Here is a 23,027-nt window from a genome sequence, read left to right on the forward strand (position 1 = left end):
CAAGGTCCTTGAGGAAGCCCACTTTCTCAAAGGTTACACCTTAAGTAATTAGATTTTCCTCATTTTATTATTTGGAGTCATTGAGTCATAATACACTACAGCACAGAACCAGACCCTTCAGCCCATCCAGTTCGTGCCAAACTAATATTCTGCCTAGACCCATTGAGCATAGCCCTCTATATTCTTCCCTATCCAAACTTCTCTTAAATGTTGCATTCAAACCCACATCCACCACTTCTGCTGGCAGCTCATTCCACACTCACACCACCCCCTGAGTGAAGAAGTTCCCCCTCAGGTTCCCCTTAAACATTTCACCTTTCGCCCTTAATCCATGACCACTGGTTCTAGTCTTGCCCAACCTCAATGGAAAAAGCCTGCTTGCTTTTGCATACCTCTATCAAATCTCCCCTCATTCTCTCATGCTCCAGGGAATAAAGTCCTAACCCATTCAACCTTTCCGTATAACTCGGGTCTTCAAGTCTTGGCAACATCTTAGTAATTTTTGCTGCACTTTTTCTATTGATTTTTTTTCCGTAGGTTGGTGACCTTATTTTTTGAGGGAGTGCAAGCTCTGCAGGCAAGGCCAGCATTCATTGCTCATCTCTTGTTACCCCTTAGCTGATGAAGCAATATAGATGCATCAGTAAACCTGATGGGCTCCTATGGAATTCAGTCGTTTTGTGGCCATTGCAAAAGACACACGTGACAAAAAGCTAATCTCTATATCAAAAAAAATTCGGTGCATTACATCATCTGGCGTCAACAGCCAACAAAATTCGAGGATGTGCTGGGGGTAGCCTACAGGTATCGCCATGTTTCCATCGGCAACATGGCATGTCCACGCCAGCTTTCCTTAAAAAAATTCCAGGTTTAGTTCATTACTTGAATTTAAATTCTCCTGCTACTGTGGTAGGATTTTCCCTCATAAGTCTCGATCAGAGAGGTTCACAACTCTGGTGTAACACTTGGGTGTCCTTTACCATTTATTGAGTGAACAGTAAACTGTATGGGCTGTCTATACTTCTTGCTGCCTTAGTAACGCAGCCAGCATCATCAAAAAGCCTCACCCACCCACCCACCCCAGACATTCCCTCTTCTCCCCCCTCCCATCAGGCAGAAGATACAAAAAAAGATTAAGATAAAAGATACAAGATAAGCACAAGAAATTCTGCAGATGCTGGAAATCCAACCTACACAAAATGTTGGAGGAACTCAACAGGTCAGGCAGCATCTATGGAAATGAATAAACCCTTCTTCGGGACTGGAGGGAAGGAGGAAGGTGCCAGAGTACGAGGGTGGGTGGAAGGGAAGGAGGATAGCTAGAATGTGGATAAAAGACAAAGCGCTGGAGAGGAAGGAATTGGATAGGGGAGGAGAGAGGACCATAGGAAAAATGGAAGGAGCAGGGCAACCAGGGGCAGGTGATAGGCAGGTAAGAAGAGGTAAAGAGGTCAAACTCTTCTCCCTCCTGCCATCTGGCAAGAGGCACCGAAGCATTCAGGCTCTCAAGACCAGACTGTGCAACAGTTTCTTCCCCCAAGCCATCAGACTCCTCAATACCCAGAGTCTACACTGACATCTACATCATTTATGATTATATTGTAATTTGTCCTCTACTGTGCCTATTGTCTTGTTTATTAATTATTGTACTGCCCTGCACTGCTTTGTGCACTTTATGTAGTCCTGAGCAGGTCTGTAGTCTAGTGCAGTTTTTATGTTGTTTTACGTAGTCTAGTGTAGTTTTGTGTTGTTTCACATAGTCTAGTGTAGTTTTGTGTTGTTTCATGTAGCACCAGGGTCCTGGAGGAATGTTGTTTCATTTTTACTGTGTACTGTACCAGCAGTTTATGGTCAAAATGACAATTAACGACTTTTTAAAAAAATATTATTTACTTATTAAATTTTAGAAATTACAAAGAATAAATGTGGTAATAAGATAGTAAGAAAAATAATATTGACTCTCCCCCCTCCCCTTAACCGTCCCCCCCTTAACCCTTATCTAAAGAAAGGAGAAATAAGGAAAGAAGAGAAAGATTGCCTGGATATCGGAGGATCCCCACATGCTCCATGGAGTTCAAAATAATTTTGATATTTATTTTTACTTTCCCCAATTACTATAATTTTATCTTCAAAGGATCTATGTATTTAATCCTATTTTTTGTAAGTATGGGAACCAAATTTTCAAAAATATATCATGTTCATTTCTTAGATTATACGTAATTTTTTCAAGTGGAATACAACAATATATTTCATTATTCCAACAATCCATAGTTAAATATAAATCAGATTTCCAAGTAACTGCGATAACTTTTTTGGCTACTGCCAATGCAATTTTTATAAATTTTTTCTGATACTTATTCAATTTAAATTTTGTTATTGTCCCTTCAATATCTCCTAATAAAAATAATAGTGGACTATGTGGGAGTTGTACTCCAATAATTTGTTCCAATAAAAGTCTTAAATTTATCCAAAATGGTTGAATTTTAAAACAAGACCAAGTAGAATGCAAAAAAGTACCAATTTCTTGATTACATCAAAAACATTGGTCAGACATATTTGAATTTAATCTATTTATTTTCTGTGGTGTTATATATAATTGATGTAAAAAATTATATTGTATTAATCTAAGTCAAAATTTATTGTATTTCTCATACTATTAGAACATAATCTTGACCAGTTTTTTCCATCAATTTTAACATTCAGATCAGATTCTCATTTTTGTCTTGATTTATGAATTCCTAATTCAATTGTTTGCTTTTGAATCAAATTATACATACAAGATGTAATTTTTTTAATTTTTCCTTTCTGAATTAATATTTCTATTTCACTAGGTTTTGGCATCAACATTGTTTGTCCCAACTTTACTTATAAATAGGCTTTTAATTGAAAATAACAGAAAAGAGTGTTATTTGATATTCTATATTTATTTTTTAATTGATCAAACGACATCAATATACCTCCTTCAAAACAATCACCTATATATTTAATCCCCTTTTGAAAGCAATTATGTAAAAGTTTATTATCCATTGTAAAAGGAATAAGCCTATTTTGAATTAAAGTTCTTTTTGCTAATAAAGATTTCTTTATCTCATCGTCCATATTTACCTTATTCCATAAATCAATCAAGTGTCTTAATATAGGAGATTCTTTTTTTTCCCATATCCATTTGGATTCCCATTTATATATAAAATCTTCTGGTATATTTTCTCATATCTTATCTAATTCTATTCTAATCCATGCCGGTTTTTCTTCATCAAAAAAAGACGCAATAAATCTAAGTTGATTTGCTTTATAATAATTCTTAAAATTTGGAAGTTGTAACCCTCCTAGATCAAATTTCCATGTCAATTTTTCCAATGATATTCTTGACACCTTTCCTTTCCAAAGAAATTTCCTTACATATTTATTCAGTTCTTGAAAAAACTTCTGAGGTAATTATATTGGTAAAGTTTGAAATGAATATTGCAATCTAGGAAATATATTCATTTTTACAGCATTAACTCTACCTATTAATGTTATTGGTAACATCATCCATTTATCAATGTCTTCTTTTATTTTTTTTAATAATGGCAAATAATTTTGTTTATATAAATTTTTTACATCATTATCAACTCTAATACCTAAATATTTTATCCCATTTATTGACCATTGAAATTGAGTTGCTAATCGACATTGATTATAATTTCCTTTGGTAAGGGGTAAAATTTCACTTTTATCCCAATTTACTTTATAGCCTGATACTTTCCCATATGCTTCCAATCTAAAAGATAATCATTGCAAAGATTGCAATGGGTTTGTTAAATAAATCAAAATATCATCAGCAAATAAATTAATCTTATATTCTTCTTGATTAACTCTAAAGCCCCCAATATCTGAATCTGTTCTAATTGATTCAGCTGATGGTTCTATTGCCAATACAAATAAAGCAGGTGATAATGGGCAGCCTTGTCTAGTTGACCTCGTTAAGCAAAATGGTGTTGAAATCTGACCATTTGTAACTATTTTAGCTTGAGGATTAGTATTTAAAGTTTTAATCCATTGTATAAAGGACTTTATACAAACTTTTCCTAACTCATATTTTTCCAATACCTTAAATAAAAAATTCCATTCCAATCTATCAAATGCTTTTTCTGCATCCAAAGCAACTGCCACACTCATTTCCTCTCTTTATTGTGCCAAATGAATTATACTAAGTAACCGGGCTATATTATCCATTGATTGTCTATTTTTAATAAAACCTGTTTGATCCATATGTATTAATTTTGGTAAATATTTAGATATTCTATTAGATAAAATTTTTGCTAGTATTTTATAATCTGTATTCAACAAAGAAATAGGCCTATATGATGTTGGTTTTAAAGGATCTCTATCTTTTTTTGGCAATACATTTATGATCGCTGTTAAAAAAGATTGTGGGAGTGATTAAAGGAAAGTATAGGGGGGTTTGTCAGAGGTAGATTGTTGTACGAAGAGCGAGGTGGGTGCGTAGAACGTGTTGCCAGGCGTGGTGGTAGTGACAGGATATTGAAGAGGCTCTTAGGCAAATGGATGATAGAAGAATGGAGGACAATGTGGGAGGGAAGGATTGGATTGATCTTGGAGTAAGTTAAAAGTCGGCACAACATCGTGCGCCAAAGAATCTGTACTGTTCTGTATGGTTCGATGTTCTATGTAAACAATAAATTCCACGCTGGTCCTGTGAGTCTGGTAATGAACACTCGAGTAATTCCAGATTCCGCTCTTAGCTGCTCGATCTTAGTGCCAGCTAACAGGCACCAACAATGAGTAAACCACAGGGAATCTGGATTTAATTAACACATTTCTGATTACTGAAGGCACAGTGAGTGATGGTCACTGTTGGTGCTCCTGTGATCTTAATTCATTAGCAAGCACCTTATTCTTTATCTGACTGGCTGTCACACACACACACTCACACAGATATACAAACACACTCCATGGAGACATATACATCACGTATCAAGCATACACCCAATAAACAATACACACGCAGACGCCCAGGAAAACACACCACCACTCACACGTGCGCACGTAGATGATGGCAAGGAAAGCACAAAAATATACCACCACGCACTCTCTGAATTTACTTCCCTGACTGCAGACCTTTCTTTCTTTGTTTCCAGAAACCTGAGCAACAACAAGATTGGAGAAATCGAAGACGGGACCTTTGAGGGGGCTTCGTCTGTCTCTGAGCTGCATCTCACTGCCAACCAACTCGAGTCTATCAGGAGCGGGATGTTCCGAGGCTTAGATGGATTAAGAACTCTGTAAGTGCCAATTCAACCAGCCCCACTGGGTCCTTTCACCCGATCTAGAGAGCAGGCAGGGCCTGGGTATATGTTCTGTCTTCCTGATTCCTTCACTGGATGGGCAACATGGATCTGAACATAGAACATAGAATAGTACAGCACATTACAGGCCCTTTGGCCCACAATGTTGTGCCAACCCTCAAACCCTTCCTCCCATATAACCCCCCCCCCACCTTAAATTCCTCCATATACCTGTCTAGTAGTCTCTTAAACTTCACCAGTGTATCTGCCTCCACCACTGACTCAGGCAGTGCATTCCACGCACCAACCACTCTCTGAGTGAAAACCTTCCTCTAATATCCCCCTTGAACTTCCCTCCCCTTACCTTAAAGCCACGTCCTCTTGTATTGAGCAGTGGTGCCCTGGGGAAGAGGTGCTGGCTGTCCACTCTGTCTATTCCTCTTAATATCTTGTACACCTCTATCATGTCTCCTCTCATCCACCTTCTCTCCAAAGAGTAAAGCCCTAGCTCCCTTAATCTCTGATCATACTCCATACTCTCTAAACCAGGCAGTATCCTGGTAAATCTCCTCTGTACCCTTTCCAATGCTTCCATATCCTTCCTATAGTGAGGCGACCAGAACTGGACACAGTACTCCAAGTGTGGCCTAACCAGAGTTTTATAGAGCTGCATCATTACCCCACAACTCTTAAACTCTATCCCTCGACTTATGAAAGCTAACACTCCATAAGCTTTCTTAACTACCCTATCTACCTGTGAGACAACTTTCAGGGATCTGTGGACATGTACCCCCAGATCCCTCTGCTCCTCCACACTACCAAGTATTCTGCCAAGATCTGTATGCCCTGATCTGTTGGAGGCAGAATCAGCTGTAGCTGAGTGGTTCACACTGTAATAGTTAATCAATTACATTGCAATAATTAATCAATCCATTCCAGTACGTTCACACAAACTTCCAGTTTTGACTATGTTTATCAAGGTAGAACACAGAACGGTAGTTACAAATATTGGCTGCAATAGCATTGATCAGAATAATTAAGAGGAGTTTGGTTAAGTGCATGGGAGGGAGGGGTATGCAGATTTATGATCTTGGTGTGGGTCCATGGGGCTATGCAGAATAACAGGCAAAGACTAGATGGGCCAAAGGGCCTATTTCGGTGCCGTAGTGTTCTGAAACTGTTTGTAATGTATGTGACTTTGATTTATAGAACAGTACAGCACAGGAACAGACCTACCAGTCCACCGCATGTATTCTGTGCCCAAATTAAACTAGATCTTTTCTGCCTGTACATGATTTCAATTCCCTCCATTCACTGCATATTCATGTCTACCTAAAAGCCTCTCTTTTAAGGAGGGGTGGCATGAGCTAGGGCTTTTCTCTTTGCAGCAAAGGAGGACGAGAGGTGACTTGATGGAGGTGTACAAGATGATAAGAGGCATAGGTCAAGTGGACAGCTTGGTCAAGTGGACTTTTTCCCAGGGTGGAAACGGTTAATACGAGGGGGCATAATTTTGAGGTGTTTGGAGGAAAGTATTGTAGGGGATATCAGAGGTAGTTTCTTCACACAGAGAGTGATGGGTACATGGAACACCCTGCCAGGGGTAGTTGTCTAACAGATAAACTAAGGGCATTGAAGAGACTGTTTGATAGGCACATGGGATGATGGAGAAATAGTGGGCCGTGTGGGGGGGGGGGGGGGGAGGAAGGGGGAGGGTTAGATCGATCTTGGAGCAGGTTAAAGGGTCACACACATTGTGGGCTGAAGGGCCTGTACTGTTCTATGTTCTAATCATATCAGAGGCGATGGGAAGGGCTGCAGAGGTTTGCCAGGGCACTGCCCGGATTAGAGGGCATGTGCTCCAAGGAGCAGTTGAACAAACTTGGGTTGTTTTCTCTGGAGCGTCAGAAACTGAGCGGAGACCAATTTATAGGATTACGAGCGGCATAGAGACAGTACACAGCTGGTATCCTTTTCCCCTGGTTGAAATATTTAATACCAGAGGGTGTGCATTTAAGGAAAGAGGGGGAAAGTTCAAAAGGAAATTTGCAGAGGAAGTTATTTTAAACAGAGTAGTGGATGCCTGGAATGCCAGGGGTGGTGCTGGATGGATATAAGTATTTAAGAGTCTCTCAGATTGGCAGGTGTATGTGCAGAGAATGATAGGATATGGGTATTGTGTAGGTTGAAGAAGTTATTTGAGTTATGTATTTAATTACTAGTCTAATCAGCTTGGCACAACATTGTGGCTGGACGGTTGGGGTCTTTGGTGATAGACGCCACTGCTTAACGATAGCACTCCATACGAGTGTGCTCAGCAGTGGGGAGGGCTTTGCCTGTGATGGACTGGGCTCTATCCACCACTTTCTGTAGAGTTTTCCATTCCTGGACATTGGTGTTTCCATACTAGCCTGTGATGCAACCAGTTAGGATACTCTCCAAGGTGTGTCAAAGTTTTACGTGACATGCTGAACCTACTCAAACTTCAAAGAAAGCAGAAGTTGCTTTCCTGCCTTTGGAGTAGCACTTCCATCCCGCTCCCAGAACAGAACCTCCGATATGATAGCACCAAGGAATTCAAGGTTACGTATCCTCTCCATATCGAGGCCTTCTGGTGGCCAGGGTCAACCTTGGTTGTTGACTCTACATGATACGCAAGCCAGGCCAGTACAACATGGAGAGCAAGCTCCCCCTCTCCACACCAGCGAGGAATCCAAAGGAACGGCAGAATGGCAGTTTGATATCAGCAGCATCGCAGGAGTTGCCAGTCATCATTGAACTCAACGTGGGACTGCCTGAAGGAGTCAAGCTCTGGAGGTTTCCTCGGGGTTTACTTCTGAAGCCTTCCCCATGAGTGGGTGTATCCACAAAGAAATGGAGGTTTCAGGTCAGAGTTTTCCATCCCCTACAGGAGCTGCCAAGCCCCGTCTGACTGAGGTGAGTGGGTTTAAGGCGCCAGTGACCCGCCTTTACTCCTTTGCCTGTCAGTAGAAACAGTTCCGCCAGGCTTAGTGGCCAAGCCACATGTGAAGGCCGGGAGCTGGACTTGGTTGTCAGAGGTAATTTGAAGTACTAACCATTGGGAGCTTATCCCCACTACCAAATCGTGCTATGACAACCTCCATTTATATCCAATATTATATTTCCTATAATATTACTGGACTAATTGTGAATTGACTGAGCAACACATACAAAATGCTGGAAAAACTCAACGTCATACAATATCTAAGAAAGGGAATAAACAGTCAATGATTTGGGCCAAGACCTTTCATTAGACCACAGAATGTGTGTGTGAATTGTCTGCCATCTTTTGGGGACAGTTTTTATTTGGGTACCATTTATAAATTGTTGGAATGTTTGATTCATTGTCAAGTGCAGCATCCTAGAATGGGAGGTGTGGGGCTTATATGGAACCAATGCATCACCTATCCTCAGTGGTTTAAAGATGACTGCATGCCCATTGACCCACTGACCAAATTCTGGTCAGTTAGAGGTTAACTGGGAGTTTGTGAAGGTTAAAGTCATTCAGAGGCCAGTAAGACCACAAGACATAGGAGCAGAATTAAGCCATTCAGCCCATCAAGTCTACACCATCATGGATGATTTATTATCCCTCTCAACCTTTAATTGGTGTCATCTATGTAGAACACAGAACCAGTATGTCCAAGTAGATAAGCCATAGAACATTGAACATAGAATGATCCAGGACTTTTCAACACGTACAAGCAAGCTGGAGGAACTCAGCAGGTCGGGCAGCATCCGTTGACTGCTCCTTTCAACAGATGCTGCCCAACCTGCTGAGTTCATCCAGCTTGTTTGTACATGTTGATTTGACCACAGCATCTGTAGTGTACTTTGTGTTTACTAGTCCAGGACTTTTGGCCTGTACTGTGCGGTACCTACTCTAAGATCAGCCTAACCTTTCCTCCACACAGCCCTCCATTTTCCTGCATCCATCTGTCTATCCAAGAGTCTCTCAAATGTCTCTAATGTTTCCACATCTACTACCACCCCTGAAACGCATTCTACGCACTCACCAGTCTCATCCTAACAAAGACGTACTTCTGACACCACCCCCCCATACTTTCCTCCAATCATCTTTAAATTAAGCCTGCTCAAGTAACAAGGGATTTTATTTTTTTCCCTAAATCGATCTTGTGTTCTGTTGCTTTATTATCCTTTCGAGATACCACCTGACACAGGGCTTTGACGATATATTGATTCAGGAAGTGAGGCTTATTGGAATATTGGCTGTCCAATCCAAATGAAATACAGGAAATGTCAATATTGTAACCCAGTACAGTGTTGGTTTCCCTTGGGAGCTTCTGCTCATTACTGGGGATTGGAAAGCATTCCACATTTTCCTTTAGGGACGCTTCACTGCACACAGAGAGAAACTGAAAGGAAATTCAGGTTTCCCAAGTCCAGAGCAATAGACACACATTGTTATTACTTGGGAAATATACGACACGTTTCGAGGAAAGCCAGCAGTTGTTAATCACAATCTCAATAAAGAGACTGATGAAGGCTCTCAGCCCAAAACCTCGACTGTTTATTCCTCTCCATAGATGCTGAGTTCCACCACCATTTTGTGTGTGTGTTAATCAGTTAGGATAGGGTTGCACTTCAGAAGGATGGACCAGGATAGGACATACACGGTGAACCGTAGGGCATTGACGTGTGTGGTAAAACAAAGGGATCTGGGAATACAGGTCCATAATCACATCAAGTCAAGTCAAATCAAGTCATTTTTTATTGTCATTTCGACCATAACTGCTGGTACAGTGCATAGTAAAAAGGAGACAACAGTTTTCAAGACCATGATGTTACATGACAGACTGAACTACGTAAAAAACAACACAGAAAAATAAACAACTATACTAGACTACAGACCCACCCAGGACTGCATGAAGTGCACAAAACCGTGCAGGCATTACAATAAATAATAAACAGGACAATAGGGCAGTAAGGTGTCAGTCCAGGCTCTGGGTATTGAGGAGTCTGATGGCTTGGAGGAAGAAACTGTTACATAGTCTGGTCGTGAGAGCCCGAATGCTTCGGTGCCTTTTCCCAGATGGCAAGAGGGAGAAGAGTTTGTATGAGGGGTGTGTGGGGTCCTTCATAATGCTGTTTGCTTTGCGGATGCAGCATGTAGTGTACATGTCCGTAATGGTGGGAAAAGAAACCCCCAGTGATCTTCTCAGCTGACCTCACTATCCGCTGCAGAATCTTGCGATCCGAGGTGGTGCAATTTCCGAACCAGGCAGTGATGCAGCTGCTCAGGATGCTCTCATGAAAGTGCCATCACTAGCCCACCAAAGACGTATGCAGGACGGTGCCAAGGAAGGGCCAGTAACATGATGCAGGGTCCCACTCACCTGCTCATGGACTGTTTGTCCCTCTCCTTCAGGAAGGAGGTATGTAGCATCCACGTTAGGACACCAGACCCAAAAACAGTTACTTTTCCCAAGCAGTAAGGCCGGTCAACGCCTCCACCCGCTAACCCGCCACTACTTTATCATTACCTGTCAGAGTCACCTTCTGTATGGGAACTCCTGTGCCCAGTGTCACTTCATAGACATAAAATGATTGTAGGGCGATAAGTTATCTTATGTATTTGCGTTTTTAGTATTATTGTGTTGCTTATTTTATGCTGCATCGGATCTGGAGTAACAATTATTTTGTTCTCCTTTATACTGATGTACAGGAAATGACGTTTAATAATCTTGACTCTTCCTTTCCCCAGGATGTTGAGGAATAATCGCATCCGCTGCATCCACAATGACAGCTTCATTGGACTGACCGCTGTTCGCCTCCTCTCACTGTACGACAACCAGATCGCCACCATCACGCCAGCTGCCTTCGATACTCTGCATTCACTCTCTACCCTGTGAGTACACCCTCCTCACCTTCGTATTTCCCGCCTTGATGTCTCGATACAATGCTTTCCACGATTGCATTCCCCAAATCTTCATTGTAGCATTCAATATCAAAAGGACTGGGTAGAATGGATGTGGAGAGGACATTTTCAATAATGGGTGAATCTAGAACCAGAGGGCACACCCTCAGACCAGAGGGACGTCCCGTTAGAACAGAGGTGAGAAAGAATTTCTTTAGCCAGAGGGTGGTGACTCTGTGGAATTCATTGGCACAGGTGGCTGTGCAGGCCAAATCATTGGGTAATATTTAAAGCAGATAGGTTCTTGTTTAATCAGGGCGTCAAAGCTTATGGGGAGGAAGTAGCAGACCGGGAAGGATAATCAGATAATAAATGAAAATACATGAAAAGGGTCTGGAATGCTTTAAAGTCAAAATTTAAAAAAAACAAAAATGATCAAATATCACTGCCTTTTGAATGAACATCCACCAGCCCAAATGGATAACACACAACTGATGCTAATTAGAAGCTGTCTGCTCTGAGCACAATGTAGTGCCTAACGACCACAGAAGTGCATGTGACTGGCACTAGTTAGAAGCTTCTTGGCAACAGTCTCCTATCCCATTTAAGCAGCATAGAATCCTGAATAAATGAAGGGAATCCCAGCTATATTCTTGATCATACCGGTGCCCAAGAACCTACCTCAATGACTATCGTCCAGAGACACTGGATGAAGCGTTTTGAGAGGCTGGTGCTGAAGCACACCAGCTCCTGTCTAAATGGCAACTTGCACCCGCTCCAATTTGTCTACCAGAGCAACAGGTCCACAGCAGATGCCATCTCATTGGCTCTTCACTCAACCCTGGAACATCTGGACAGCAAAGATACATGCATTAGGATGCTCTTTATTGACTACAGCTCAGTATTTAACACCATCATCCCCTCAGAACTAAACAATAAACACCAAGATCTGGGCCTCTTATTCAGTTACGCCTCTTATACCTCTTTACGCAATTGAATCCTGGGTTTACTCACTTACAGACCCCAGTTAGTTCAGATTGGCAAAAACATCTCCTCCAGAGTCTCCGTCAGCACAGGAGCATCACAGGGATGTGTTCTTAACCCCTGCTCTACTCACTTTACACCTATGACTGTGTGGTTAATTACGTCACCAGCACCGTATACACATTTGCAGATGACACCACTGTTGTGGGCTGAATCAAAGAGGGGTGATGAATCAGCATACAGGAGGGGGACTGAAAATTTGGCAGAGTGGTGTCATAACAACCTCTCGCTCAATGTCAGTAAGATCAAGGAACTAATTGTGGACTTCAGCCGATGGAAACAGGAGGTCCATAAGCCAGTAATCATCGGAGGATCAGAGGTGGAGAGTGTCATTAACTTTAAATTCCTGGGTGTCACCATCTCAGAGGACCTGTCCTGGACCCATCGTACAAATGTAATTGTGAAGAAAGCACGACAGCGCCTCTACTTCCTCAGAAGTCCGCGGACATTCGGCATATCATTGAAAACCTTGGCAAACTTCTATGGATGTGTGGTGGAAAGTGTGTCGACTGGCTGCCTTACAGCCTGGTATGGGAAAACCAATGCCTTGGAGCGGAAGATCCTAAAAAGGGAGTAAATCGTGATTTAAATCTCTCTCGACCATTGAGTGCATGTGCGTGAAACATTGCCATGGAAAAGCAGCATCCATCAAAGATCCTCACCACCCAGACCATGCTCTTTGTCGCTGCCATCAGGTAGAAGGTACAGGTGTCTCAGGACTCACACCACCAGGTTCAAGAACAGTTACTGCCCCTCAACCATCAGGCTCTCGAGCAAAAGAGATGACTACACTCAATCTGTTTCTGATGTTCCCACATCTGATGGTCTCACTTTAAGGACTCTACCTTGCTACTTCATGCTCTTGGTATTTATTGCTATTTATTCATATTTCTATTTGCACAGTTTGTTGTTCATTGATCCCATTTACAGTTACTATTCCGTACATTTGCTAAGTATGCCAGCAGGAATAAGAATGTCATGGCTATATGTGGTGACGTGCATGTACTCTGATAATAAATTTTACTTTGAACTTTGGATTAATTTTGATTCTTTAAGAGTTGTCCCAAATAAGCAGCTGCCTCAATTAACCAATGGGCCGTTTAGCTGGAAACCACTGTATATCCAAGAACATTGGAGGAAGTGAATGTTGGAAATAAGGCAGCCAATATGTATACAGGAAGTTCCTTGAAGGTGCCATATGGTAGCAACAGATGATCAGGTGAGGGTGCATGTTAAAATATACAGGAAGAGATTTCTCCATTTTTAGAATGGGGTCTTATATAGAAGATAGAACCCAGAAAACCTATAGCACAATACATGCCCTTCAGCCCACAAAGCTGTGCTGAACTTGTCCTTAACTTAGAAATTACCTAGGGTTACCCATAGCCCTCTACTTTTCTGAGCTCCATGTACCTGTCCAGGAGTCTCTTAAAAGACTACCATATCCGCCTCCACCACTGTCACCGGCAGCCCATTCCACGCACTCACCACTCTCTGAGTAAAAAAAACTTACTATTGACATCTCCTCCATACCTACTTCCAAAAAAACTGTACCCTCTCGTACTAGCCATTTCAGTCCTGGAAAAAGGCCTCTGTCTATCCACATGATCAATGCCTCTCATTATCTTGTACACCTCTATCAGGTCACCTCTCATCCTCCGTCACTCCAAGGAGTAAAGGCCGAGTTCTCTCACCCTGTTCTTCATGCTCTCCAATCCAGGCAACATCCTTGTAAATCTCCTCTGCACCCTTTCTATGGTTTCCACGTCCTTCCTTTAGTGAGGCGACCAGAATTGAGCGCAGTACTCCAAGTGGGGTCTGACCAGGGTCCCTTATAGCTGCAACATTACTTCTCGGCCAATGCACCATATGCTTTCTTAACCACAAATTCAACCTGCGGAGCAGCTTTGAGTGTCCTACAGACTCAGACCCCAAGATCCGTCTGATCCTCCACACATCCACAGGTAGCAAGTTAGACTAAAACCATACTCCATAATCCAGATGTAAACTCGCCAAGGCGCTATACAACTGCAATAAAATACAAAGGAGGTGGTAGAAGAACCACAGAGTTCATGAGCACCATCAAAAGTCAAAGTAAAATTTATTATTAAAGTATGTAAATGTTACCATTCGCTACCTTGAGATTGTCTGTCTTGCAGACATTCACTGATAATGGTGACGCAGATGTAGAAGGTATTTGGCACTTTGGCCTTCATAAGTCAAGGCACTGAGAAAAGGTGCTGGAAAATTATATTACATTTATATAAATTGTTGGTGAAGCCACACTTAAAGAATTATGTACCATTTCTGACACCCTGTTATAGAAAGGATGGTGCTTGTCCTGTGGGGTCGTGCTTTATTCTGATTGTCGAAAGGCACTTCCATTGTGATTGGTCAGTTTAGAAGCTGCAGCTGCTTTTCCCCATTGGATAGCTGCCTGGTGTTCAGCTATTGGAATATACTGGGGATACAGAATAGCACATGGAAGGGGCTTGCTCTCTTTGTCCTCTGTTTCAGATATGACTTTTGGGAAGGTATGGTCTCTGCGCACTTTAAACCAAGTACGTTTGTTGAATATTCAGCTTTGTAGAGTCTGCAACTTGAGGATCATGAATGATTGGTCAAATTTTTACTGTTTGTAAATAAATAGTTAATATACTATTAACTATTAACTACTAATATACTAGGGATAAAATTGGCTCCTTAGAGAATCAGAGTGGTCAGCTATGTGTGGAGCCGAGGGAGATGGGAGAGATTTTGAACGATTTCTTCTCTTCGGTATTCACTAAGGAGAAGGATATTGAATTGTGTAAGGTGTGGGAAACAAGTAAGGAAGTTATGGAACCTATGACAATTAGAGAGGTGGAAGTACTGGCACTTTTAAGAAATTTAAAAGTGGCTAAATCTCCGGGTCCTGATAGGACCTTGAGGGAAGTTTGTGTAGAAATAGCAGGAGCTCTGACGGAGATCTTTAAGATGTCATTAGAAACGGGGATAGTGCCGGAGGATTGGCATATTGCTCATGTGGTCCCATTGTTTAAAAAGGGTTCTAGAAGTAAGCCTAGCAATTATAGACCTGTCAGTTTGACATCAGTGGTGGGTAAATTAATGGAAAGTATTCTTAGAGATAGTATTAATAATTATCTGGATAGACAGGATCTGATTAGGAGTAGCCAGCATGGATTTGTGCGTGGAAGGTCATGTTTGACAAACCTTATTGAATTTTTTGAAGAAGTTACGAGGAATGTTGACGAGGGTAAGGCAGTGGATGTAGTCTATATGGACTTCAGCAAAGCCTCTGACAAAGTTCCACATGGAAGGTTAGTTAAGAAGGTTCAGTCGTTAGGTATTAATGCTGGAGTAATAAAATGGATTCAACAGTGGCTAGATGGGAGATGCCAGAGAGTAGTGGTGGATTTTTTTTTTGTCGGGATGGAGGCCAGTGACTAGTGGGGTGCCTCAGGGATCTGTTTTGGGCCCAATGTTGTTTGTAATATACATAAATGATCTGGATGATGGGTGGTAAATTGGATTAGTAAGTATGCCGATGATACTAAGGTAGGAGGTGTTGTGGATAATGAGGTGGGTTTTGAAAGCTTGGAGGGAGATTTATGCCAGTTAGAAGAATGGGCTGAACATTGGCAGATGGAGTTTAATGCTGAGAAGTGTGAGGTTCTACATTTTGGCAGGAATAATCCAAATAGAACATACAGGGTAAATGGTAGGGCATTGAGGAATGCAGTGGAACAGAGAGATCTAGGAATAACAGTGCATAGTTCCTTGAAGGTGGAGTCTCATGTAGATAGGGTGGTGAAGAAGGCTTTTGGAATGCTGGCCTTTATAAATCAAAGCATTGAGTACAGAAGTTGGGATGTAATGTTAAAATTGTACAAGGCATTGGTAAGGCCAAATTTGGAATATTGTGTACAGTTCTGGTCACCGAATTATAGGAAAGATATCAATAAATTAGAGAGAGTGCAGAGACGATTTACTAGGATGTTACCTGGGTTTCAGCACTTAAGTTACAGAGAAAGGTTGAACAAGTTAGGTCTCTATTCATTGGAGCGTAGAAGGTTGAGGGGGGATTTGATCGAGGTATTTAAAATTTTGAGAGGGATAGATAGAGTTGATGTGAATAGGCTGTTTCCATTGAGAGTAGGGGAGATTCAAACGAGAGGACATGATTTGAGAGTTAGGGGGCAGAAGTTTAAGGGAAACACGAGGGGGCATTTCTTTACTCAGAGAGTGATAGCTGTGTGGAATGAGCTTCCTGTAGTAGTAGAGGCCAGTTCAGTTGTGTAATTTAAGGTAAAATTGGATAGGTATATGGACAGGAAAGGAGTGGAGGGTTATGGGCTGAGTGCGGGTAGGTGGGACTAGGTGAGATTAAGAGTTCGGCACGGACTAGGAGGGCCGAGATGGCCTGTTTCCGTGCTGTGATTGTTATATGGTTATACCTATTTGCAGAGAATGCTTTATCACTTGCCAGACCCACAAACCTAATTGAACATTATAATGCTACAGAAGTGTTTTAGGATGGCATTGGAAAACACAAATGTATTAAGGGTAAAATGGTGTTAAATGAAAATGCCACACTCAAGTTTTACAAAGCCCATCCGGTTCCTTATACCATCTGTGATAAAATAGCCAGTGAGCTAGATTGCACAGAGGCTGAAGGAATTTTTTCTAAGATTGAGTGGAGCCCGTGGACAATGCCAATGGTCCCAGTAACCAAGAAGAATGTGTCTGTCAGGATCTGTGGTGATTTTAAGATCACCGTAAACCCAATGCTGAAAGTAGATCCTCTGCCCAGGATAGGGGACGTCTTTGCAAACCTTTCTGAAGAGAAACACTTCAGCAAAGCGGACTTAGCAGAGGCCTACCTACAGATGGGGATAGAAGAAGAGCCCAAAGTTTTTCTCGCCATAAACACTCATAAAGGAGTGCAGCTGCACTCTGGCAGAAAACTCTGGACCAGGTTGGGGGTATGGAGACAGGTAGGTACAGGGTTCTGAGTTGGATGATCAGCCATGATCATACTGAATGGCGGTGCAGGCTCGAAGGGCCGAATGGCCTACTCCTGCACCTATTTTCTATGTTTCTAGGTGCTGCAAGGTTGTTTAGACATTCATGTTACCTGGATGACATCATTGTTACCAGTAAGGATGACAAGGAACATCTCCAAAATCTCAAGACAGTGTTGAAAAGATTAGAAGATTATGGGCTCGTTGCACAACACAACAATTGTGAATCCATTACGCCAAGCTTCACTTGCTGTGGTCACACCATTGACGCACAAGATTTATACAAGTGCGCTGAGAAAATTCAAGCAGTGGCCGATGCCCCAAAGCCAAAGGATGTTGTCAGAGCTGCAATCCTTTTTAGGATTCGTCAGTCACTAGAACAGGTTCTGACCAACCCTGGCAACTGTGCTTCACCCCTCAACCTTTTACTACAGACTGAAAAGTAATAGTGCTGGACAAAACAATGTGAGGTAGCTTTCTAAAAGACAAAAAAAATGGTTACGTCAGACTATACTCAGGCATTGCGTCTAGTGAAACTTGCATGTGAAGCCTCAGTTTATGGTATAGGTGCAGTCATGTTACGAGTGATGGAAGTGAATGCTCTGTAGCCTTTGCATCACATTCCCTTACTTTTTTGATTTACTTACATTTTTTTAGAGCCTCGGCGACCATTTTTTTTTCAAAATGTTGTCTTGGAGGAAAGATTCTGTGAGTGGTCCCCCACGTCCTTCTCACAGCGCAGTGTTTTTTCTTACGAGGCCGAGTTGCGAGCTCGACGCTCAACCTGGCTTGGATGGAAAGCGTGTCCGGAAGCGGCCCAGACTGGATTCGAACTCGGGAACCTTCATTCCGGAGTCCGGCGCTGATGTCACTGCGCCACCAGCCGGCATTCCCTTACTGCTGCAGCCAAAACTTCTGCACAGATTGACAGAGAGGCCTTGAGTTTGATTTGGGGTATAAATATTTCAACCAGTGGGAGAGAGCTTGCCCTCATTACAGATCATCAACCACGGGTGTCCATTTTCAGTCCACAGAAGGGTGTTCCACTAACAGCAGCAGCATGAATGTAGAGATGGGCTCTGTTTCTTGGAGAGCAGAATTACAAGACTGAATCAAGAGGATGACTAATGATGGAACTGTTGATGCATTGTCCCTTTTACCCATTGTAAAGGAAGAACCTGAAAATTTTGCAAAAGAGATCACTCCTCTTGAAAGCTGCCCTATTATGGCAGGCATGAACCAAAGGGAAACCAGCAAAGACCCCACACTGCCTCAGTTCTACATGACAATGTGAAATTGCTGGAATGTGCAGCAGAAATTCCAGTGCACCCATTTTTACAAGTGCCAGGATGAACCTGCCCTTGGATGGAGGTTGTCCTGTGCGGGGATTGAGTATTGTTGTAGGATCCAAACTGAGAGCTGAAGTCTTGGTGGGGTGACGTGCCAGTCATCTAGGCGTGGTCTAAATGAAAGCGTTGCCTTGAAGTTTTATCTGGTAGGCAGCAGATCAAGCAGCTTGCTATACACTGTTCTGGATGCCAACGTGTCCAGAAGATGCCAACATCAACACCTCGCCATCCCTGGGAATGGCCTGCATTGCCATTGCAGGGGATTCACATAGATTTTGCTGGACCATTTATAGGTGCAAATTTTTTCCTAGTAGTGGATGCAGCTACAAAGTGGCCGGAAGTGTCCCCGTAGCCTCTGATACAGCCTCACACACTGTTGATAAGCCTCTTCAAGGACTGGTGTTCACAACATTTAGTCAGTGACAATGGACCACAGGTTGTTGGGGAACATCTGTAAATGACATATTACATCAGTACCGTAACATCCAGCTACAAACGGCTTGGTGGAAAGGTTTGTCCAGAGTCCAAAGAACACACTGCGAGCAATGTCAGCAGAACACACTATATTAACAGTGAATCAGAGCATCACCCACTTCCTCCTTGCATATTGCAATCCAGCACACTCCACAACCAACAACTCTCCAGCTCTGCTGTTCCTGGGCTGTCCCTTGCACTTGTGCTTGGATCTCCTCAAACCCAATCTCAAAATGAGTATGCAGGACGAAGAGCTGAGGCAAAATGAGGTCAAACAAGAGGGTTCGATGCTTCACTCCTGGACAAGCAGTCTTGCAAGGGACTGAGATAATCAAAAGGGCTTGTCCAAAGCTGTCAGAACCACTTCCTGCAGTCCTAGAACCACCACAGAAGATGTCCCAGAACCTGAAATTAAGTCTCACCCGCCAAGCAGAGTGATCCCCCTCATCAGGGAAGACATTATCCATCAACATTAAGAAATCCCTCACAGCGATTAAATATTTAGACTTAAATGGGATAATTTTAAATTTACTATGCTGCGGATGTCAGTATAGTTGTTGTTTCAGTAATATTGTAAATATATTTGATTAAGCATTGCTTCTGGTTTACATAATTCATTACAGGTTGAATGTAAAGGTACATGAGTGGCATACGTTGTTACGCCACTATGTCATAAGTGTGCGCCTCACCTACAGTAAAAACTAAATGTACATGTTGTCCTGGGCTCCCATCTTTTCCTTCCAGTTAGTTTTGCGTGTTGGAGTTATAAAAGATAACAGCTTTTTAAGGCAGTGTGAAGTGCAGACAGAGTGCATGGAGAGGAGGCTGGTCTCTGTCATGTGCTCAAACTCCCTGTAGTTTCTCCTCATCACAGGTAGAGCAGCTGCCATGCCAAGGCATGAGGTATCAGACAGCATGCTGTCTGTGGTGGTTCTGTAAAAATCAGTGAGAATCAACATGTTGAATTTCCCTAGTCTTCTAAGGAAATAAAGGTTTCTTGACAACAGCTTTTTGGACTGAGGAATGAAAGGTTTGGAATGATCGAGAGTCATTTGATGGCTCTGGGCCTGCACTCACTAGAGTCTAGAAAAATGAAGGGGGGTTAGAGAATCTTATCAAAACTGTCAAATGTTGAAAGGCCTAGAGAGAGTGAACATGGAGAGGATGTGTCCTATATTGAGGCAGTTTAGTATAGTAGGCAGCTGTCGATCCCAGGGGACCATGGGTTTGTGCCTCTGGTGGACTGTGCTCTCTTCAGGGCACGAGCCTGGGCAGGAAGATTTGAAGAACCGGCTGTTGCCCATGCAGCGGGCTCCCCCTCTCCATGTCACTGATGTAGTCCAATGGTTATGGGAGAAGGAGAATGAAATTGACAGGGAAAATGTATCAGCCATGACTGAATGGTAGAGCTGGCTTGATGGGCTGAATGGCCTAATTTGCTCCCACTATTGGCAATGTTTACATCGAGGAACGTGAACCTCTTGGCCATCTCTACCTCAGCACTAGTGACACATACATCCACATTTGGACATGGATAATCCAGCTCAGATGAAGACTTTTGCCCCAATGGTCATGTTTAATCTCCAGACCAACAATCCAGCTGTATGGATGACTTGATTTCGAATCCCTCCACATTACCGTAACATTGAAACTCAAGTTACAATTGTAAGGGCTGCAGAGGGTTGCAAACCAAGCCAGCTCCATCACTGGCCTGGCCTCCCCAACTTTGAGGACATCTTCAAAAGGCAGTGCCTCAGAAAAGGTGGCATCCATTTCCAAGGACCCTCATCACCCAGGACGTGCTCTCTTCCTATTACTACCATCAGGGAGGAGGTACACGAGCCTAAAGACACACACTCAATGTTTTAGGAACAGCTTCTTCCCCTCGTCAATTAGATTTCTGAACAGGTGACACTTCACCTGTGAGTCTGTTGGGATCATCTATTGTATCTGGTGCTCCTAGTGTGGCCTCTTGTATAATCGGTGAGACCTGAAAACGGCTTCGCTGAGCACCTACGCTCCATCCATCAGAAAAAGCAGGATCTCCGTGGCCACCCATTTTAATTCCACTTCCCATTCCCTTTCCAACATGTCCATTCATAACTTCCTCTACTCTGTTTTCCTCCCCTCCCTTCTAACTCAGACTCCCCATCTTTTTTTCCCCTCCAGTCCCGCTGAAGGGTTTCAGCCGAAACGTCGACTGTTTACACTTTCCCATTGATGCTGCCTGGCCTGCTGAGTCCCTCCAGCGTCTTGTGTGTGCGTGCACTTGGATTTCCAGCAGCTTCAGATTTTCTCTTGTCAACGATAGCAAACCTGATTCTGATCTGGAATTTAGAAAATCAAATGCGCAGAGGAACGAAAACCACAAAAGCTCCAATTGTTCCAAAAACCTGTTCCAAAATCCCCAGAAGGATTGTGATCAGCTATCCTTCCCATTGCAATCTCTGTGTGGTCCCCTGCCCAACAATGTGGGTGCCCATGGAGTTACAATATTACAGCACAGTACAGGCCCTTCAGCCCATGTTGTACCAATCATTTAACCTACTCCAAGATCAATCCAACCCTTTCCCTCCCAAATAGCTCTTTATCTTTCTATCACCATTTGCCTATCTTGTCAGGAAATGCTGAGCAGCGGTGATGATCTAGAGGTGACCAGTCACTTTACTAATAAACTGCAAAATAACGAGTTGCAAGGGGCCACAAAACAAGATACTTACCAGGACAAGACAAAAACATAACTGAAGGCCAGGAGTAACCGGTTGAAGCTGGCCAGATCGATGGAGGAGCAAAGACTGCGGATGAGAGTGTAGGACCATGGGGCGTTGAAGGAATGGAAGGGGCCCCAAGAGACCAGAAGGTCTGAGGAATTGGACTGGCCACATTGAGGGCAGGCAGCAACAAACTGGCATGCATCTGTGATCATGGTGGGCTACCAGAACTGGCATCACAGAAAATTCAGGGTCCTCGATGGCTGGAGAGGTGTGAGGAGTAGATCCACTGGAGGGCCTCAGTGCCCAGTCGCTGGCACGTATATATAGTTGTTAGGTGTGTCAGCCGGAGTAGCATCGTGCTGTAGGTCCTGGCACATCTGGTTCTCAAAGCCCCAGATGATCGGGATGAAAATCTGGGAAGATGGAATGTTAGGCCAAGGGTCAATCTCTGTTACTGTGGGGTCAAACTTTCATGACTGGTCGTCCACCCTAGTAGCTGAGGCGGTGAAGTCAAATTACTCAAAGAAGATGGCTCAGTGAGGCTGACATGGGTTGCATTGGTGGGTTTGCTGAATGGATGAGGATCTGACGGTCAGTCCAGATCAGGGAGAGCTCGGTGTTCCCCATCAGACAATTTCTCTATTCCTCAAAGGCCCATTTAATGACAAATAGCTCCCTGTCTCCTATTTCACAATGACACCGTGTAGAGTTGGACTTGTGCAAAAAGGCGGCACAAGGGCGTGTCTTCTTGTCTGGTCCTTGCTGGAAAAGGATGGTCTCTACCACACAAGGTCCAGAGGGGTTTGGATGGCAGAGAATGGGAACGGTGGTAGACAAGCACAGTGAAACTTTAAAAATACAACCGTCGATGCCGTGGATCAAAGAATACGTACACAATGCTGGAAGAACTCAGCAGGTCAGGCAGCATCCGTGAGAAAAGAGTAGCCAACGTTTCGGGCCGAGACCCTTCATCAGGAATTCACCAGGACCCATTTCTGATGAAGGGTCTCGGCCCGAAACGTTGGCTACTCTTTTCTCACGGATGCTGCCTGACCTGCTGAGTTCTCCCAGCATTGTGTACTACAGTGAAACTTTATGGCATGTCTTGGAGGATCTCGTGAAGGCTGGACTGTTGGAAAATCTGAGAGATTTGAACACTGCCATCCAGTCATCCACCTGGCAGACATAAATCAGGCAGTTACACGCTCCATAGACCGAGTTTAGTGAAGATCTGG

At 43.0% G+C, this 23,027-nt stretch overlaps 1 protein-coding gene across 3 annotated transcripts in view; it reads left to right on the forward strand.

The window, feature by feature from the left end:
- Positions 1–23,027, forward strand: part of LOC132379362 (slit homolog 1 protein-like) — a 308,706-nt gene that overhangs the window by 162,322 nt on the left and 123,357 nt on the right. For all 3 annotated transcript variants that reach the window (XM_059947126.1, XM_059947124.1, XM_059947125.1), the window contains exons 18-19: positions 5,142–5,285; positions 11,035–11,178. In XM_059947126.1, the coding sequence (XP_059803109.1) occupies positions 5,142–5,285; positions 11,035–11,178 (288 nt within the window). The remainder of the gene's footprint in view (positions 1–5,141; positions 5,286–11,034; positions 11,179–23,027) is intronic.

Source organism: Hypanus sabinus, chromosome 22 (assembly GCF_030144855.1).
Source record: "Hypanus sabinus isolate sHypSab1 chromosome 22, sHypSab1.hap1, whole genome shotgun sequence".
Classification (NCBI taxonomy): Eukaryota; Metazoa; Chordata; class Chondrichthyes; order Myliobatiformes; family Dasyatidae; genus Hypanus; species Hypanus sabinus.